The 19,177-nt window shown below is 37.5% G+C and overlaps 1 protein-coding gene across 2 annotated transcripts in view; it reads right to left on the bottom strand.

Annotated features, from left to right (window-relative positions):
• Positions 1-304: 304 nt before the first annotated feature.
• The window catches only part of dtnbb (dystrobrevin, beta b), a gene marked incomplete at both ends in the record, with an annotated part of 51,803 nt that continues 32,930 nt past the window's right edge, over positions 305-19,177 (bottom strand). The window contains 10 exons of one of the 2 annotated variants that reach the window (XM_079833777.1): positions 305-354; positions 2,911-2,964; positions 3,047-3,136; positions 3,406-3,565; positions 5,104-5,124; positions 5,299-5,395; positions 7,497-7,610; positions 7,846-7,931; positions 8,189-8,279; positions 18,555-18,629. In XM_079833777.1, coding sequence (XP_079689903.1) covers positions 305-354; positions 2,911-2,964; positions 3,047-3,136; positions 3,406-3,565; positions 5,104-5,124; positions 5,299-5,395; positions 7,497-7,610; positions 7,846-7,931; positions 8,189-8,279; positions 18,555-18,629 — 838 coding nt within the window. Of the gene's footprint in view, positions 355-2,910; positions 2,965-3,046; positions 3,137-3,405; positions 3,566-5,103; positions 5,125-5,298; positions 5,396-7,496; positions 7,611-7,845; positions 7,932-8,188; positions 8,283-18,554; positions 18,630-19,177 lie in introns of both variants that reach the window. The other variant, XM_079833776.1, reaches the window with a different exon arrangement.

Consider the following 19,177-nt stretch of genomic DNA (forward strand, 5'->3'; position numbering starts at 1 on the left):
GACGTCATGAAGATGCACAGTGCGTTCGTTTCAGAGAGTAATAATCACAAATTCATAAAGGTTTTTTAAGAAAGCACAAACAAGCCATTCTCATGGGTAACATGATAACAATGGGTTTATACAGATAGACATAGAGCTATATTTATATATATATATACTGTATATATTTATATACTTCCTAATAAATACAACTTGCTCTGTGCAAGATGTGATGAAGAGTTTGTTTCACATAGTGAAACCCAGTTGGGAAAGAGCATGCATTTGTGCGAATGCCAGGGAGGTTTTGATGTCGCTGGTTCTTTCCTTAGAAGGAAGGAGTGGATTGCCTTTTCCCAGAATGCTTCAGCGATGACACTGGACAAAACACAAATTTAAGGTTAGGGGGTCACGACGGCGCCACAGCTCATGGCACATTAAACTTTGGCATTCAGGGCAGGACTAGTCAATGTTCTCAATTATACTTACATGTAATATTCTATATTCTTTTACTCTGACTCAGCTAGAAGAAAGAAAAGAGGCCTTAATCAAACCGAGAAACTACTGACAACTAATGATTCTACAGGCTGGAAATTGTGGCCGTTTAACCCCTTTAAATAATTAGGGATGCACCCATATTCAAATTCTGATAAGTAAATTTTTTTTCACTTTATGACTGGTAATTAAGATAATTTTTACTACTTTGTCTACGGTGGGGCGAAAAAGTATTTAGTGAGCCACCAATTGTGCAAGTTCTCCCACTTAAAAAGATGAGAGAGGCCTGTAATTTTCATCATAGGTACACTTCAACTATGAGAGACAGAATGAGAAAAAAATTATCCAAAAAATCACATTGTCTGATTTTAAAAGAATTTATTTGCAAAATATGGTGGTAAATAAGTATTTGGTCACCTACAAAAAAAGCAAGATTTCTGGCTCTCACAGACCTGTAACTTCTTCTTTAAGAGGCTCCTCTGACCTCCACTAGTTACCTGTATTAATGGCACCTGTTTGAACTCGTTATCAGTATAAAAGACACCTGTCCACAACCTCAAACAGTCAGACTCCAAACTCCACTATGGCCAAGACCAAAGAGCTGTCAAAGGACACCAGAAACAAAATTGTAGACCGGCACCAGGCTGGGAAGACCGAATCTGCCATAGGTAAGCAGCTTGGTGTGAAGAAATCAACTGTGGGAGCAATTATTAGAAAATGGAAGACATACAAGACCGCTGATAATCTCCCTCGATCTGGGGCTCCACGCAAGATCTCACCCCTTGGGGTCAAAATGATCACAAGAACGGTGAGCAAAAATCCCAGAACCACACGGGGTGACCTAGTGAATGACCTGCAGAGAGCTGGGACCAAAGTAGCAAAGGCTACCATCAGTAACACACTACGCCGCCAGGGACTCAAATCCTGCAGTGCCAGACGTGTCCCCCTGCTTAAGCCAGTACATGTCTGGGCCCGTCTGAAGTTTGCTAGAGAGCATTTGGATGATCCAGAAGAGGATTGGGAGAATGTCATATGGTCAGATGAAACCAAAATAGAACTTTTTGGTAAAAACTCAACTTGTCATGTTTGGAGGAGAAAGAATACTGAGTTTGCAAAGTATCCAAAGAACACCATACCTACTGTGAAGCATGGGGGTGGAAGCATCATGCTTTGGGGCTGTTTTTCTGCAAAGGGGCCAGTACGACTGATCCGTGTAAAGGAAAGAATGAATGGGGCCATGTATGGTGAGATTTTTAGTAAAAAAACCCTTCCATCAGCAAGATAATTGAAAATGAAATGTGGCTGGGTCTTTCAGCATGACAATGATCCCAAACACACCGCCCGGGCAACGAAGGAGTGGCTTCGTAAGAAGCATTTCAAGGTCCTGGAGTGGCCTAGCCAGTCTCCAGATCTCAACCCCATAGAAAATCTTTGGAGGGAGTTGAAAATCCTTGTTGCCCAGCGACAGCCCTAAACTACCAGCATAAGTGTGTAAAAACCTTGTGGAGACTTACAGAAAACGTTTGACCTCTATCATTGCCAACAAAGGGTATATAACAAAGTATTGAGATGAACTTTTGTTATTGCCCAAATACTTATTTTCCACCATCATTTGCAAATAAATTCTTTAAAAATGTGCTTTTCTGGATTTTTTTTTTCATTCTCTCTCATAGCTGAAGTGTACCTATGATGAAAATTACAGGCCTCTCTCATCTTTTTAAGTGGGAGAACTTGCACAATTGGTGGCTAACTAAATACTTTTTTGCCCACTGTATCAATTAAAAATAAAATGTTAAAAACGGTGTGAATTTAGGAAAAAAAAAAATTTATGATTTAAAAAAAAATATCTCTTATGCTCACCAAGGCTGCATTTATTTGATCAAAAATACAGTAAAACAGTAACATTGTGAAATATTCAATTTTAATATTTTTTTTATGTAATATTGACAAACGCTGAATTTTCAGCATCATTACTCCAATCTTCAGTGTCAAATGATCCTTCAGAAATCACTCTAATATGATAATTGATAAACATGTTTCAATAGTATCACAGTTGAAAACAGTTGTGCTGCTTAATAATTTTGTGGAAACCATGATGCATATATTTTTCAGGATTCTTTGATGAACGGAGAGCTCAAAACACCATTTATTTGAAATATAAATCTTTTGAAACATGTCTTTACTGTCACTTTTGATCAATTTAATGTGGCCTTGCTGAATAAAAGTAGTAATTTCTTGTTTTTTTTTAAATGAAATATCCAATATCTGCTGATATTTTGCCGATATATCGTGCATCCCTATAAATAATAGCTTGGTGGCTTACGAAAGACAAATGGACTTTGGACCTTTACTGTTCTAATAATTAAATCAGTTGTTATTCTAAGAGAACATAAGTAAAGGAGTAAGGGTAAAATGGCAAACAAGGCTTTTGGGACTCACCCTTCTCCCTTCCATTTCGCATGTTCTCCTCTTCTTCCTCCAGACCGTCATCCACTGTGAGATTTACAAACGTTACAGTTACCACTAAAATCATGAAGTAGGTACTTAGAAGACAGAAGTGAGTTTACGAGAGTACCTGAGTGAAGTTCTTTCACTAGTGACGACATAGTGTTTGTGATCGAGTCTGCAGCCACCAAAAGATCATTACGGAGATTTCTTGGTACACCTAGATGAAAGAAGACCGTTTTCAGATCACAATTTCCAAAGCTAAAAAGGAATATATATCATCAACATATATATATCTATTCCTCACTCTATCGCTATCATGTGGTATTTCAAGAAGACTTCAAATATAGTCAATAATAGTTGTAACGAATACTTTTATGGTACATCTTGTCCTTAAAAATTTAAATCCTTTGACATTCTTCTAAATATCTGCTATACATCTCCTAAACGTCTCCTTTTGTGTGGATGATGAAGCTTCAGACTCCTCACCCTGAGAGAAGGCATCCAACACGTCATCTCCGACCCCTGCCAGGCAGTCCTGCGGTGTGTGTGTGGGGGTTGAGCCGGCCGAGGTTGAGCGGATGGGCATAGGCATGGTGCAACTGGCACTGTGGCTGGGTGATGAGTGGGGCGAACTCCCTGTCTGAGACTGTAGGAGGAGAATGCAAGAATTACACTAGATGTGTAACAACCTGAACCTCCATTGGTCCCTCGCTCCCCAAGAAACACTCATAAAAAGCTACTACTGCATACATGGCTATAGATATCTGATCTATTTCTTGATTCTCCATGCGTTTTTGGCCTGAGAGCTCACTGAGCAGCATGCAAGAGCCATTAGAGGAGCAAAAGGCTGGTAGAAAAGGGCTGCACTGTCCCACAGATCGATGCTGAGCCCAAGGCCTGTGGCCCACTGCCAGGCAGCAGATGGCTGGCCAGACTGCAGTCACATTAGACGTGAGGTGCTTAGCCTTGATGAAAGGAGAGCAGGTCTCTGATATTTGGCAGGGAGACATGCGGCTCGTGGTCCCTCCCTGGGTCACAGGAACAAAGCAGCAGGACTTGACTAGAAATGGGAGCTTCATGTCCTCTTTATGAGGAGCAGACGTGATAGAGATCGCCCAGAGAGACAGTCTGCGATATCCATGCTTTATTCTAATTAGGCAACTTTCACTTATCAATCATTTTGTAATAGTAAAATGATTTGAACAGTCACTGATAAAGAAATTACAAGTCTGTGATCATTTACTCATCCTCATTACAAACCTATATGACTTACAATGAACCGACATGCCAAAAAAAAAACAGACAAAAAGAGCTCTGTCCGATAATTATCTTTATATTATAGCCAAATACAGCAGAATGTCTGATAGTAACATTCTATACTGTTTTGTATAAATAAATGTTATTATTTTACATGCTGCAAGTGAATTTAGGCATCACAGCATTAATAGTCTTAAATATGCATATTTATTTTGAGATTTTTTAAAAGATTACATAAAAAAAGTGTTAATTTCAGCAATTTTATATACATTTATTTTTCACAAAGTAAATATATAATATAATTTATAATATAATATAATCATTTTAAACACTGCAAGTTAATTTAGGCGTCATAGTATTATAATGTACAGTGTTACAAATGCATATTTATCTTGATATTTGCTAAGGATTACATTACAAGATTACATACAATTTAATACAATCAAAAGTCGTGCACAAATTCAAGATTAATATAATATAGTATAATATAATACTGTATGCATTATAACATACAATATTAAAATGCATTTAAAAGTGTTATAACATTTTTTTTAAAGATTAACTAAGCGAATGTTAGATGATGTCGAATACGGACTAATTTCATAGTATTTTTGCTTGACAGAAAAAAAACCCATTCACTTTCACTGTAGTATGGAAAAGAGCGCCCTGAACATTCTTCCTAATATCTGCTTTTGTGTTCCATGGAAGAAAGAAAATCAGGGTGAGTAAATGATGACAGAACATTTTCTTTTTGCCAGTGATCCGCTCTGTTTTCGGCGTTGTTCAACCCATTATTCTTTTACCTGTCGCCTTTATGAAAATGTCTGTGTTTTGCCATACACTATACATATGTTAGATCAAACTTTTGCAGCTGTGACCCAGTGTGTTTACTCCAGAATTTTCGAGCTATATTAAAGGAACACTTACTGCCTGTTTCTGCTCTTCGTCCTGTCAGCCAGAAGATGAGAGATGATAGTGAGTGAAAGCAGACACGCCAGAGACAGAGGTGGTAGAGAAAGACGTGGAGAGAAAAAAAGTGAGTATAGAATGAGAAAATAAATGATGTTTTCAGACATGCCATGGGAAATGAAGAGCCACATTTTTGTCCAACAAGTTGCGTACCTTCAGCAGCCTCATGAGACCTTCCAGCTGGACCATCAGTTCTCTCCTGCTCTCCTGCAGGGCCGACATGCGCCTCTCCAACTCGTCTTTTCTGTGGCTGAACAAAATGACAAACAAAATGAATGAATGAGTCACCATGTGAATCATAAAAATCAATGACTGCCAAGTATATAACTTAAAGGGCATGTATGATGGAAAACAGGATTTTCTAGAGAAAAGCTCCTTGTACTAACGCAAATCTCCCTCCACAACCTATTCATACAATTCATGAAAACTAAGTGGGGAAAAATGGCTCATGGTAAAACAGAATTGAGTCCAAAAATGTGAGTACAGAGGATGCACATACTATTCTTAAAGGTGCAGTAGCAAAAAAGACTGGAAAATGGTCATGTAAAACTAAATTATGAAACCTTTATTAACAATAACAATGTAGAATATGCCTTTTAAATCTGCTCAAAAAGGCACATAATGTGGCAAAATCTCCATTAAACCAAAACTAACTAACATATAAACTAACATATTATTAAGAAAAATAATTGTAATTTGGCTCCTACATGCCCTCTGGTGCCCATAAAAGGTACTCCGTTTAAATGACTTTAGCAATGACTACAGGGAGCAAAATTTATTTCACTAATACCATTCAAAAAGTGAAACTTGTATATTGTATTCATTCATTACACACAGACTGATATATTTCAAATGTTTATTTCTTTTAATTTTGATGATTATAACTGACAACTAAGGAAAATCCCAAATTCAGTATCTCAGAAAATTAGAATATTACTTAAGACCAATACAAAGAAAGGATTTTTAGAAATCTTGGCCAACTGAAAAGTATGAACATGAAAAGTATGAGCATGTACAGCACTCAATACTTAGTCGGGGCTCCTTTTGCCTGAATTACGGCAGCAATGCGGCGTGGCATGGAGTCGATCAGTCTGTGGCACTGCTCAGGTGTAATGAGAGCCCAGGTTGCTCTGATAGTGGCCTTCAGCTCTTCTGCATTGTTGGGTTTGGCATATTGCATCTTCCTATTCACAATACCCCATAGATTTTCTATGGGGTTAAGGTCAGGCGAGTTTGCTGGCCAATTAAGAACAGGGATACCATGGTCCTTAAACCAGGTACTGGTTGATTTGGCACTGTGTGCAGGTGCCAAGTCCTGTTGGAAAATGAAATCTGCATCTCCATAAAGTTGGTCAGCAGCAGGAAGCATGAAGTGCTCTAAAACTTCCTGGTATACGGCTGTGTTGACCTTGGACCTCAGAAAACACAGTGGACCAACACCAGCAGATGACATGGCACCCCAAACCATCACTGACTGTGGAAACTTTACACTGGACCTCAAGCAACGTGGATTGTGTGCCTCTCCTCTCTTCCTCCAGACTCTGGGACCCTGATTTCCAAAGGAAATGCAAAATTTAGTTTCATCAGAGAACATAACTTTAGACCACTCAGCAGCCATCCAGTCCTTCTTGTCTTTAGCCCAGGCGAGACGCTTCTGACGCTGTCTGTTGTTCAAGAGTGGCTTGACACAAGGAATGCGACAGCTGAAACCCATGTCTTGCATACGTCTGTGCTTAGTGGTTCGTGAAGCACTGACTCCAGCTGCAGTCCACTCTTTGTGAATCTCCCCCACATTTTTGAATGGGTTTTGTTTTAACAATCCTCTCCAGGGTGCAGTTATCCCTATTGCTTGTACACTTTTTTCTACCACATCTTTTCCTTCCCTTCGCCTCTCTATTAATGTGCTTGGACACAGAGCTCTGTGAACAGCCAGCCTCTTTTGCAATGACTTTTTGTGTCTTGCCCTCCTTGTGCAAGGTGTCAATGGTCGTCTTTTGGACAACTGTCAAGTTAGCAGTCTTCCCCATGATTGTGTAGCCCACAGAACTAGACTGAGATACCATTTAAAGGCCTTTGCAGGTGTTTTGAGTTAATTAGCTGATTAGAGTGTGGCACCAGGTGTCTTCAATATTGAACCTTTTCACAATATTCTAATTTTCTCAGATTATAATCATAAAAGAAATAAACATTTGAAATATATCAGTCTGTGTGTAATGAATGCATATAATATACAAGTTTCACTTTTTGAACGGAATTAGTGAAATAAATCAACTTTTTGATGATATTCTAATTATATGACCAGCACCTGTATATCCATTCTGTGTTTTTTTTTAATTTTATTGTTTGTATACCGTAGCAGTCGTAGCTCTGCGAGTAGAGTGGGGTTTTGCTGGGCTTTTTCAGGGGTGGGTTGAGACGCCTGTTCATGTTCTAGACGTAGACGCTGGATTTCTTGCAGGATCTCCCTATATACACACATTGCACAAAAAACAAAAATGAACTTCAAATGGCACCTATTGAATGCACTCAATTCATGATCTTTATTCTTTTATGGAACAATAAATATGAATACATAATGAGTTTAATTTAGCAGTGGTGTTTGAAGAGCATTTAGATAAGCATAGTGTAAAAGCTCTGACTCTGGGAATTTAGAGATCGGTAAAGAACGATCTGTTCTTCAAAAACTGCTCAAAAACCCACCTGTTTTTATTCTCTAATTCTGCGATGAGCTGCCTCTGTTGCTTATTAGCATCAAAGTTGAAACTCAGATCAGTTGGAGGGCATTGCTGAAAGACAAAACAATTAAAGAAGAGTATTACTAATTATGCACAAAACTAATTAGAAAGATGCCGTTAAATGAAGATATCAAACTATGCATGCATAACAGCCAGATGTACACTAAAACGAATATTACTAAACATGCTGTGGATTTTCAATAAATTCCACACAATAAAACAAACGTGCCCTCTGAAAACATTGTTAACAAGACGTCCCCCTCTTGTAACGTATGGTGTAATTTGAGTGTCTATGAATTGAATCTTACTGTGGAGTTGCTGGCCTCCGCTGCCAGACGAGCGGCATATCGAGCGATAAGACGATGTTCTTCATCCAGTCTGCTGGGACTCTCGAGGGTGCTACTGTCCAGACAGATGGAGAGAATAAGAAGAAATACAAACAGCAGGGAGAACAGAGGCAAAGAGAGTGGTGAAGCATGAGACAGATGAGGGCAGATGTGAGGACATTTTTGTTTTAGAGCATTTCATTTTTATATGCATTTATTATACACTTTTACATTATATTACATTATAATTACTACTCTAAAATCATGGCTGCCCAAGCTACTCAATCTACAGACCATGATACATATTATTTATATATAAAAAATATTTAATTTTTATTAATTTAACATTATAATATAATTAATATAATATAATAACCATTTTAAACACTGCAAGTGAATTTAGGCTTCATAGCATTATAATGTACAGTGTTACAAATGCATATTAATTTTTAGATGTGCTAAGGATTAATAATAATAATAATTTATAATATAATAAATATAATATAAATCCTTTTTACATTTTTGTAATTTTGAGTCATTTTGTAAGCGTTTCAGCAATTTTAAAAACATTTATTATACATAAAAATCAAGATATAATATAATGTTTATATAATAGATAAATATAATATATGTAATATAATTTTTTTGTAAAATTTGAGCACATTTTAAGCTTGTCTGAATGGATGTAGAACACAGACGTGCATTGGATACATAGGCTCTCGTAGTGTGTCTGGGTCTTGTGTTATAGGGTTTGGCATATGCTGGAGCAGATGATGGAGCATATGTTTTCCTTCCTCATTAAGTGTTCTACAATTAGGAGTGAATCACGTGTGTATATGTGTGAATATGCGTATGTTCTGGCAGTTAGATACCACACACACACACACATATTTATCAAAATGCACACGCCACATTCATCAATCAGATGTAACAAAATATTATATTAGTCTGATAATACAATAGGATTATAAATGACCTGCATGGAGCTTTACTGCTGTGTCAGTCCCTGGGGCCGCTCCGCTGTGACCTGCCTGAACTCTCACAGTCTCAGGGGAGTGATTCATTAAGTGGGTTGTTTCGATGCCAGACGTCTCACAGACAGACATGATGTTTATAATAATCAGTGTCACGCTGAGAATGATCCACTGGAATCCACTTATTGATATGGCACCCTGACAGCGACTGTTAGGCCCTTATATTGACACTTCAAGTTGCACTAGGTAATTTTTTCCTCATTAAAAAGCTTTACACAAAGACATGAAGAGCACTTTTGACAAATATGTTTAAAATGATGTGCACTCATTTGAGATAAATACCCATGCGTATCAATGGACTAGAAAAAAAACCTCACTGGGTGGAAAATGCTGTCGGTGAATAACTGTGAAATCTTCCTCAAATCCTTTACATGCAAACTTGAAAACTTGATAATAATCAATTCTAAAAATTTTATTAAAATTATTAAAAATATAATAATTATCAATTATTAAAAATATGATTAATAGTTTATTAATTAATTGTTTTGATTGATTTAATTGATTAAAACAACAACAATAATAATAATTATTATTATTATTATTATTATAACATTACATGTAACATTATAACAATATGCAATTATTAAAATGTTATTACAAATACTAAAATGTAAATTATATTAATATTTATTATTATTATTTGCTTTTCAAGAGCTCAAAATGCTCTACCAAGCATAAAGCTGCATGTAAACACATATCAATTATTATTATTTATTTATTTATTTTTTAAATAAAAACAGAAATGAATCATGGTACTTTCCACCAAATAAGCACAACTATTTTCTACATTGATAATAATATAAAAAATTTCTTAAACACAAAAAAACCTAGCAAACCAAACAATATAATAATGAACACAATCTAAATTTTATAGACAGAACATAACAATAGTCCCATGTGTGTGATCCACCAGCCAAACAATGAAAACAAGTGAAGAAGAAAAAAAGGGAGCATTAAAGATTGGTGGCACATAGTTTCCATACTTATCAATGTAAAAAAAAAAGGGGAACATACTGTCAAAAACAATTTAACTTTAATGCCATTACAAATTTCTGTTGTGACAGTGTGAACATCAGGCATTCATCTTAAATATTAACTAACAATCTACTTCATATAGTTATTAGTTTGTAAAAAGAATAGTGTACATTGAAAAGTCATAGAAGTCTTAAAGGCACAGTCAATTCTAAGGGCCCTACCATACAACTGGCGCAATGTGGCGCAATGTGGCGCCAGGCGCGACGCAAGTGTTTTTTGCTAGTTTCAGCCAGACGTAGTTATCATTTTCAAGTCCAGCGCCATATTGCTTAAATCGCAAATGCATTTGCGCCCCCCATGGGCGTGCTGGTCTGAAAAGGAGTGTGTGTTCAGGCGCATTGTTAGCGTGTTGCTATTTTGAGGTAGAGGTCTGCGCGGGACTGTTTTTTTTGTGCCTCTCCTGTTCTATTCTGCACCCACCCGTTCCCACTTAAAGTTCACTCTGTGTTCACCCGCTTACCGTTTAGAACGATTTTCTTCCTGACCCGCCCCGATCCCGCTAAATTTAGACCTCGTTTCCAGATTTAAATTTCCCCAAAAAGAGTGACTGGGATAACAAATATAAAATGTTGGCTATACAATAATTGTATTTGTTATTTTGTATAGTACTGTCAACAGCGTAAAAAATGTCAGAGAGAAAAATAGGCTAATCAAATACGACCTCTGTCACTCAAAATTATAAGCCAAATGTCGCTGAAGGACGACAGTTTCATTACCGAACGTCTTTCCTCCAAAATGCGACCACAAAGGCTTCATGTTCTCTTTGAAGGTGCTCTCGTGGACGGGACGCAAAGAACATATATTGCCAAGTTCAGGACAGGGTACTCGGAACTGTGTGAACGCCACCATTGCAGAAAGTTTTGTTCACTTTAAGTTCAAGCGCGAATACGCTGTTGCCAAAGGATTGTCGAAAGTACACCAGAGTTACAAACCGCTACCGTTTTTGATTTGGAAATTTACTCCGCAATACACACTGCAAGAAAACTGATCAGGTCCCACAGTTCCTGCAGGAGAGCGGTGGGAATGCAGATCTCTATTTTGAGGCAACTGAAAAAGACTGCCCCATTGACAAACAAAAACCTGGTCTAAAGTCAATAGCGCAGTATTTTTTGTGTTATTTAAAGAGCGCCTTTTTAATATGCGCCTATAGTCGGGTGCACAACGCACGTACACTCTGCTTATTACACACACAGGGGCGCATCAGCACACAAACATGCCAAATTTCTTAAATAAAAGGATTATAATGTAAAAGATTATTATTGTGTACATAAAGATAAAAATGCCTACATGTCATAATGGATGGCATGTATCAGAATTACCTGTTTGCAGTAATGATGAATTAAATTGGCTACTTATTTAACCAAACGTGGCAATACACACATGTATTTAAACTGACTCATCAGGTTGAGTGTGTCTATATTCCCCCATGTAAACAGCGAATCAGCCATGGTGCAAGCGCTACTGGCTTTTAAAGGGAATGGGAGATGAGACTCGGATTGGTTTATTGCACGTTATGCCCAAAACACACCCACGACTCATTAAGAGACTAGGCACAACCCTTTTAGACCATGCGACGGGCACGCCAACCATTTTACCTGTCGTTAAACTAGCAAAAGGGGATTCGGACACGCACTTGTGCCGTGCGCTTTAAACCATGCGCTTAGATTTTTAAAATAGGGCCCCAAGGGTCAAAGAGAGGGTAGACAACAGCCATGAATACCGAACAATGATATTTTACATTCTAAATTACCTGAAGAAAAAAAAAAAAAAAAAGTATACCCTGACCCCTTCAAATACAAGAGTCGATAAAGGACATGGAGAACCTATCAGCACTCTCTGTAGGGCTTGACTGAGAGATGGAGTCTATGATTTCATATCCAGTGGCAGGTGGTCAATACTCACTTAACTTCAAATTAAAAACTCATTCAGAGCAAATGGAAAATTATATTTCTGTTCTGGCAGCAAGACTGGCCATGACCCAGCAGACGATAAATTCTACGCAGGGCCACTTGTCCTTGAATGCCCAACCCGGTAAATGAACGTGTGCTGGAGAGGGTGCACCGTCAGCAGAGAAACTCGTGCTTATTGTCCTAGCTTTGATGGCCCTACAAGGCCATGCAATTACACCCAAAGAGTGAGATAGAGAGAGAAGGAAAAACTTCTTACGGAAGTTCAAGGCCAAAAAAGTTCCACACTGAATCTTGCTGTTGATGTTTTGAGAAGTAAGAGAGATCAAGGGCTGTTGTGGCATTTTTTACATTTTCAACTTTATTTAGTGTGTATTGTTGCTCTTTGAGCATGAAAAAGACCTGCAGAGTAATAAAGCACAAAGTCCACTCAAGTCAATTCTTCTCCATTTCAGTAGGCACCGTTTTTCTAAACTCCCTGAAAAGCCTCGATTGCAGTCTTGAGTTTTCTTATGGGAATGTACACATCACAATATTCCTCATTCAAACACTTCCCGCCCAAGGTATATGCAAAAAAAAAGTTATCAGCATGTCCAAGATATCTAATGTGGTTATGGTAAGAGCATGACATTTCCGAAACAAGCTCGAAGTGGCTGACCAATCACAACACACTGAACCAGCTAACCAATCAGAGCACACTGTGCTTTTCGTAACGAGGGGCTTCATAGAGGCTGGAACTAAACAATGTTACTGACAGACTGGGAAGAGAGGTGCTGCAAAAATGTAAATAAAATATGTGTATATTCAAGCATGAAAACCTATTCTAGTAGACCTCAAAAACAAAATCAAAACTTTGTAAATGTGCACAATAGGTCCCCTTTCAAAACTATTTGCCACCCTTTGATATAAAAATATATGTGTGTGCCGCTTAAAGCAGGACTTAAACAAGGGTTGATGAAATGGGAGGCGGGTGTGCTAACAAGGAATCTAAAGTCCACAGTATATATCTTCAGTCGCTAGTGCGCCTCTTGAGATCAGGGGAGTGAGGTTTAACACAGCTCTCACTAGCTGGCCTCCGATACATGTGCTAATAGTAATAGTACAATAAAAAAAATATTTTAATACTGAATTTAAAATGAGAAATCATAACATGATCAAAATGAAGCATAACATGAAGTGACATGTGAAGGTCAAGTATGGTAACCCATACTCAAATTTAACCAGTTTACTTGCAAAGAAAAAAAATGATATATGAAACTCGGTACACATATAGGGCCCTATCTTGCACCCAGCGCAATTGACTTTGTACACCGACGCATGTGTCATTCCTATTTTGCACCCGTGCAAAGCGCGCTTTTCCCTCCACAGAAGCACGTCGCTAAACTAGTGAATGCACTTGCGCTCCCTGGGCGGTTCAGCGCAAAAAAGGAGCCGTGTTCCGGCGCAAACAATCCCTGGTGCTATTTTGCTGTTCCATTAAACAATTGCGCCACTGACCAGAAAAAACCTAGTCTAAAGTCAGTGGCGCGTTGCGCGTTGTTCATTATGCTATTTTAAGGGCGCATGCTTGACCATAATGTATAGCGTGCACAACGCGCATACACTTTGCTCATGTAATCTACACAGATGCAACAGATATTTTTGCAAATCATAAATTGTTTCACTAAAAAAATATTAACACATGAGATGACGGAAATCATTGTGGTGTGCCACGAAGATGTGAAAAAATAGGCATAAATCTAGCTTACAAATGATTCAGGCTAATTGTAATAATTAAGGATAAGACCTGTTTGCCCAATAGTGGCAAGACATATATGTATATAAGGACATCTGACAAATTGGTTTGTCCGTCAAGAACCAGGAAAAAAAATCGACTGAAAAACTGAAAAAACTGAAAGACTGAAAAAAAAAAAGACTGTGAAATCACCTTTACCATAATGTACAACATTACAACTTCACTTCTCTGTCTTTCACTGCTCTTACAAGCGCATCAGTCTCCTCGGCTGTGAACCGCTCCTGGCGTGCGCCTGGTAAATACGCCATAATAATAGCAATCCATTATGGAACTTGCGCACCTGCTTTTAAAGGGAATGTTGGATGACGCTCGGATTGGTTTATTCACGTTACGCCCAAACCACACCTATGAATAATGAAGCTACTTCAGACCAACCCATTTTAGATTTGCGCCGGGCGCAAGAGCCATTTATCCCGCCGGGAAAATAGCAACAGCGCCGAGACCCGCCCACAAAGTTACTTGCGGTTCGCGCTTTGACACTTGCGTTTCAGATCGTTAAAATAGGGCCCATAGACCTCATCGGGCAACTTTCGTGCTCTAAGTTGTACGTCAGCCCAACAGGAAGTCAGCTATTATGGGTTGTTTAAAAAGGCATGCTCTGGAATTTTATATACTCCTCATAGGAGATTAACCCGATCAGCGCCAAACTAGGTCAGCATGAAGACTTAATTGATATTTATAATAAAGAATCATTTTCAATCTTATACAATAGTAATTATTTAGCTGGTTTTTATAATATGCATTTTTAAATTATATAATTTTTTGAAATCGTAAAATCCTTAAATGCACGAAATTCCTAACGAGTCCAAACTAGTTCAGAAAAGCCTTTAATGAAATACCATTCATTACATATTTTAAGCATTTGTTCTTGAGACATTTTTTGTGCAAAGAAAAACTTCTGGCGTTATTTTTCTCATGCAGAGAGAAAAGGTTTTTGAGAATATGTTACAGTTGCCCTATTGATGTTAAAAGTTCTGGTTCATCAGTATCAACTACCAATTAAAAGTCAGGGGTCAGTAAGATTAAGATATTAAATTGATCAAAACTGACATTAAAGACTTTTATGTTGTTTTGTATATATATATCTATATAATAAAAAAAAATATATTAACTTTCTGGAGAATTTTTCCCCCACAAAAATATTAAGAAACATAACTGTTTTCAACATTGATGATGTTTCTTGAGCAGCAAATCAGCATATTAGATTGATTTCTGAAAAGTCACGTGACTGAAAACTGGAGTAATGATGCTGAAAATTCAGCTTTATATAATATATTATGGAAAACAACAATTAAATTAAAATTGTAATATTCCACAAAATATTTTTTTTTGTACTATATTATTGATTAAATATTTTTGGTGAGCATAAGAGACTTACTGTGAAACAAAATAGAGGTAACACTTTAGTTTAGGGTCCATTTCTCACTATTAGCTAGTTACTTATTAGCATGCATATTAGGATATTAGGTGTTTATTAGTACTTATAAAGCACATATTAATGCCTTAACCTGCATGACCATATTCTACCTCCCTTACCCAATACTTAAACTTAACAACTGCCTTAATAACTATGAATAAGCAATAATTAGGAGTTTATTGAGGCTAAAGTCGTACTTTATAGTTAGTTAATGTTAGTTGACTAATGCTAGTTAGTTGAGAATTGGACCCTATAGTGTGACCACAACAGGTAGAATCGTGACAATTTAATCTTGGCATAAAATTCTATACTAACGATACTATAATTCACTAACCACTACAATCTAACTTAACCTGTTGATGAATGGACTGACTGTCTATCTGATATTCTGCTGTATCCTCCATATAACAAAGCAATTATAACTGACCTTTAACCTATTGCACTCATTACAGATTTTGTCAATGCATTTGCAGCATTACCTGATTTACATAATTCCTTTAGTAAATGAGGTGTTAAAACAATGCAGATAGCACGTGCAAATAAACTACCTCTGGATAACCTTGGCTGTAACCCAGCCTGAAATGCACCAAGGGTTCACAGACAGCAGCCAATTTCTCGACTGAATGCTTTTAGTCTTCTGTGTAATATCACAGGTATTGGCATCGACTACTAAAATCATCACGACACTAACAAATGTAATCAACTGTGGCGGGTTGAACGCAACATAATTACATAAGAATGCTAAGGAGCACTCCTTGTGTCCCTAACATCTCCATTTTGACAGACTCAAGTAAACAAGAGTCGAGACGAGAATTAAGTGAATTATTATTCTGCATAAATTTCTGGCGCCCCAGGCATTACCAGCACTTGACATCCAACTCGCATAAACAGTGTGTTGTAACGTACGATTGTGATATTGGGTGAAAGGTTCAAGCAGACAGAGAGACTGACAGTCTGTGTCTTTGATTTCATATACAGTGGCACGTTATTGATGGAAGCGCAGATGAAACTAACATGTACAATCTCCCTCAACCACAGGCCTCATTTAAATGCGTCGCATCTCCGATCGCCTGAGGTTAAAGAGTCAAGAAGAGTCAGCTCCTTTTAAACTGACTATGATCATTACGGTAAGGGACTTTATGTAGGGTGAAGTGTTTACCCGTCCACTGGTCCTGCCTCGACGCTGGGCTATATATAGAGCCGAATACACAATAAGCCAACACTTCTCTGTGCAAATTCGACACATGTCACATCTGGTCCATTTAAGCACGACACGCATTAGTCCGTTAGTAATATAAGTATTTTAGCATTCACCCGATATTTACTGTCAGTGGCCTGACACAATGACAACAAACGTAACGCTTTACCTTCCAATGTGTTCAAAGGAAGGCAGACGACACAAGAAATCCTGTGAGAAACAGGCTGCTTTGGCAGCGGCTGTAAATAAATGGGGAATGGTGGATCATAAAGACTGAGATTGAATTTTCAGCTGATGGAAATGTTTGCACCGGAGCTCACCACTATAATAAAATACAAAATGTGGCGCAATAAACCATGGGTTTCTGCACAGTGTTTTTCAAACAAGTCTATCAAACCAGGGTGCGAATTATGAGAGTTTGAAAGGTCTGTTCCCCCTAATTAAGGGAACTCAAAATAAAGACAGGGTTTTTATGGTTAACCAAAACTAAAACCAATACAATAAACGTTAACTGAAATAAAATCTTAAAAAATAAATCTTTTATTTCAGGTAGTTGTCAAGGAAACACTTCCTATTTTCATTTAGTTGAACTTGATATACTAAGATAACAATAAAATTAACAACATAATTATATATTAATTAATATAAAAACATTAAAAAACAAATCAAATTCAGACAAAAAATTACAAAAAAAACAACTAGAAGTGAAAGTTTTAATGTAAAATATTTTTAAAAAACGAATTCAATAAATACATTTTAATTCTATTAATAAAAACTCAATTATACTAAAATAACACTGATAAAAGCTTATCATATCAGCTTATCAGAAAGTAAAACATGACACTAGAAATGCCAAGGTCATAGGTTTGATTCCCACGGAATGCATGAACTGATCAAATATATATCTTGAGTCGCTTCAGATAAAAACGTCTGTCAAAAGTATAAACAAAAATTATAAAAGTACCTTCCTTTATTTTTAAATCTTCTTTAAGATAGCTGATGACTGTCATGTTATGTCGTTCCAAACCTGTGTGGCTTTCTTTTATCTGCAAAACACCAAATACTTTGAATACATTTAGTAACCATTCAGTTTTAGTTACCTTAGACTTCCATTGTATGGACGACAATAAAAGAAAGAAAAACTTCTCAAAATATCTTATATTACATTTCACAGAATAAAGTCAGTCATTCAGTTTTGGAACGACACAAGGGTGAGAAAACAATGACAGAATTTTCCTATTTGTGTAAACAATGTCTGGGAAGATTTACTATTTGAAACTTTCTACACTTAAATTTCGGTCTATTCCTCACATAAAGATTTCATATGGCTCAAAATTGACTACTTTTTTACCCTTTTTTTTGGAACATTACAGCATCTGTCCTCTTTCACTTTAATTCAATGGAATTGAGCAGCATGAACATTTGACCTAAAATCTCTTTTTGTTGTTCTATTGAAAAATTCCTACGGATCTGGAAAGACATGATGGCGAATATATGATAACAGAAAAAAACTTCACAACGCCAGAAAGTCAAGTGTTAAGTGACTACAAACAAAGGCATTTGTCTTGGGACCCTGGGCATGTGTCAACAGCACAAAACAGAAAAAGCCATTCTGACCAGCTCTCTATTTACAAGATAAGGCTCTCGCTCCATCAGAGTTTATCTTCCAGATCACCTTTGGGCTGCAGCCCAGCCCAGGAAGCGCAGAGGGTTTCGGAGACAGCAGGCCAATTTCTCGATTCAATGCTTTTAGTCATCTGGCTTTGAAAAGCAAACATTCAACCTAATTCTGCAGCGAAACATGGAAAATAGTCCACCCAGAGAAAGATGCTACAATCTTCTACTCATCCGCGCGCAACATAATTTCAAAACAAGCCATTTTACATAACAGGCTTAAGTGGAGGAGCCTGAAAAACACACACACAATCAGCATGCAGACAGAAGCCTGTATGGAACGCTTACCTTTTTGAAGGCGTGGGCGTCCCGGAGGAAATGAGAACGGTATCGTTCATGTTGTTGGCCACTGGCCTCAGCTGACTGCAAAATTATAGAGTTTGAGTCAAGCATGGCCACAAACCTATGCCGCTCTAAGCTCTCCAAACGCACAAGGGGGCATCAAACCGCTCTAAGAAGTGATGTTATTTTTGAAGTGCACATTAAACTTCCTCCTCATAATCGCCTTCCAGACGCACACGTTTTAATTTAATGCTATTTGCCCAAACTTAATTAAGTTAACAAGATGACAAAAGGGTTTAGAGGAATTCTAATTAAAGCTGAAGAAATCCGAGAAGGTTGGGAGAAACAGGGGTGGGGGTGACATTGCGCAAGGTAATTTGTGTGAGTAAACAGTGCCACGAAATCCATCTGGACTCGATGCCCGCACACATGACAGATCATTTCGTTTCATTTCACAAGGTTAATTCTAAGAGGTTTCAAAATATTGACATTGTAAACTGTTTTGTCGGTACACTCTCATTGCAATTCATGCTTTTGCGAATTTGTGGCTATTTTGCATACATTTTTACACTTTAAGTAAGATCTGCTTATATCCCAATGACAGTTAGGTTTAGGGGTGGTGGGACCTT

Source organism: Gobio gobio (assembly GCF_949357685.1).
Source record: "Gobio gobio genome assembly, chromosome: 13".
NCBI classification, from domain to species: Eukaryota; Metazoa; Chordata; class Actinopteri; order Cypriniformes; family Gobionidae; genus Gobio; species Gobio gobio.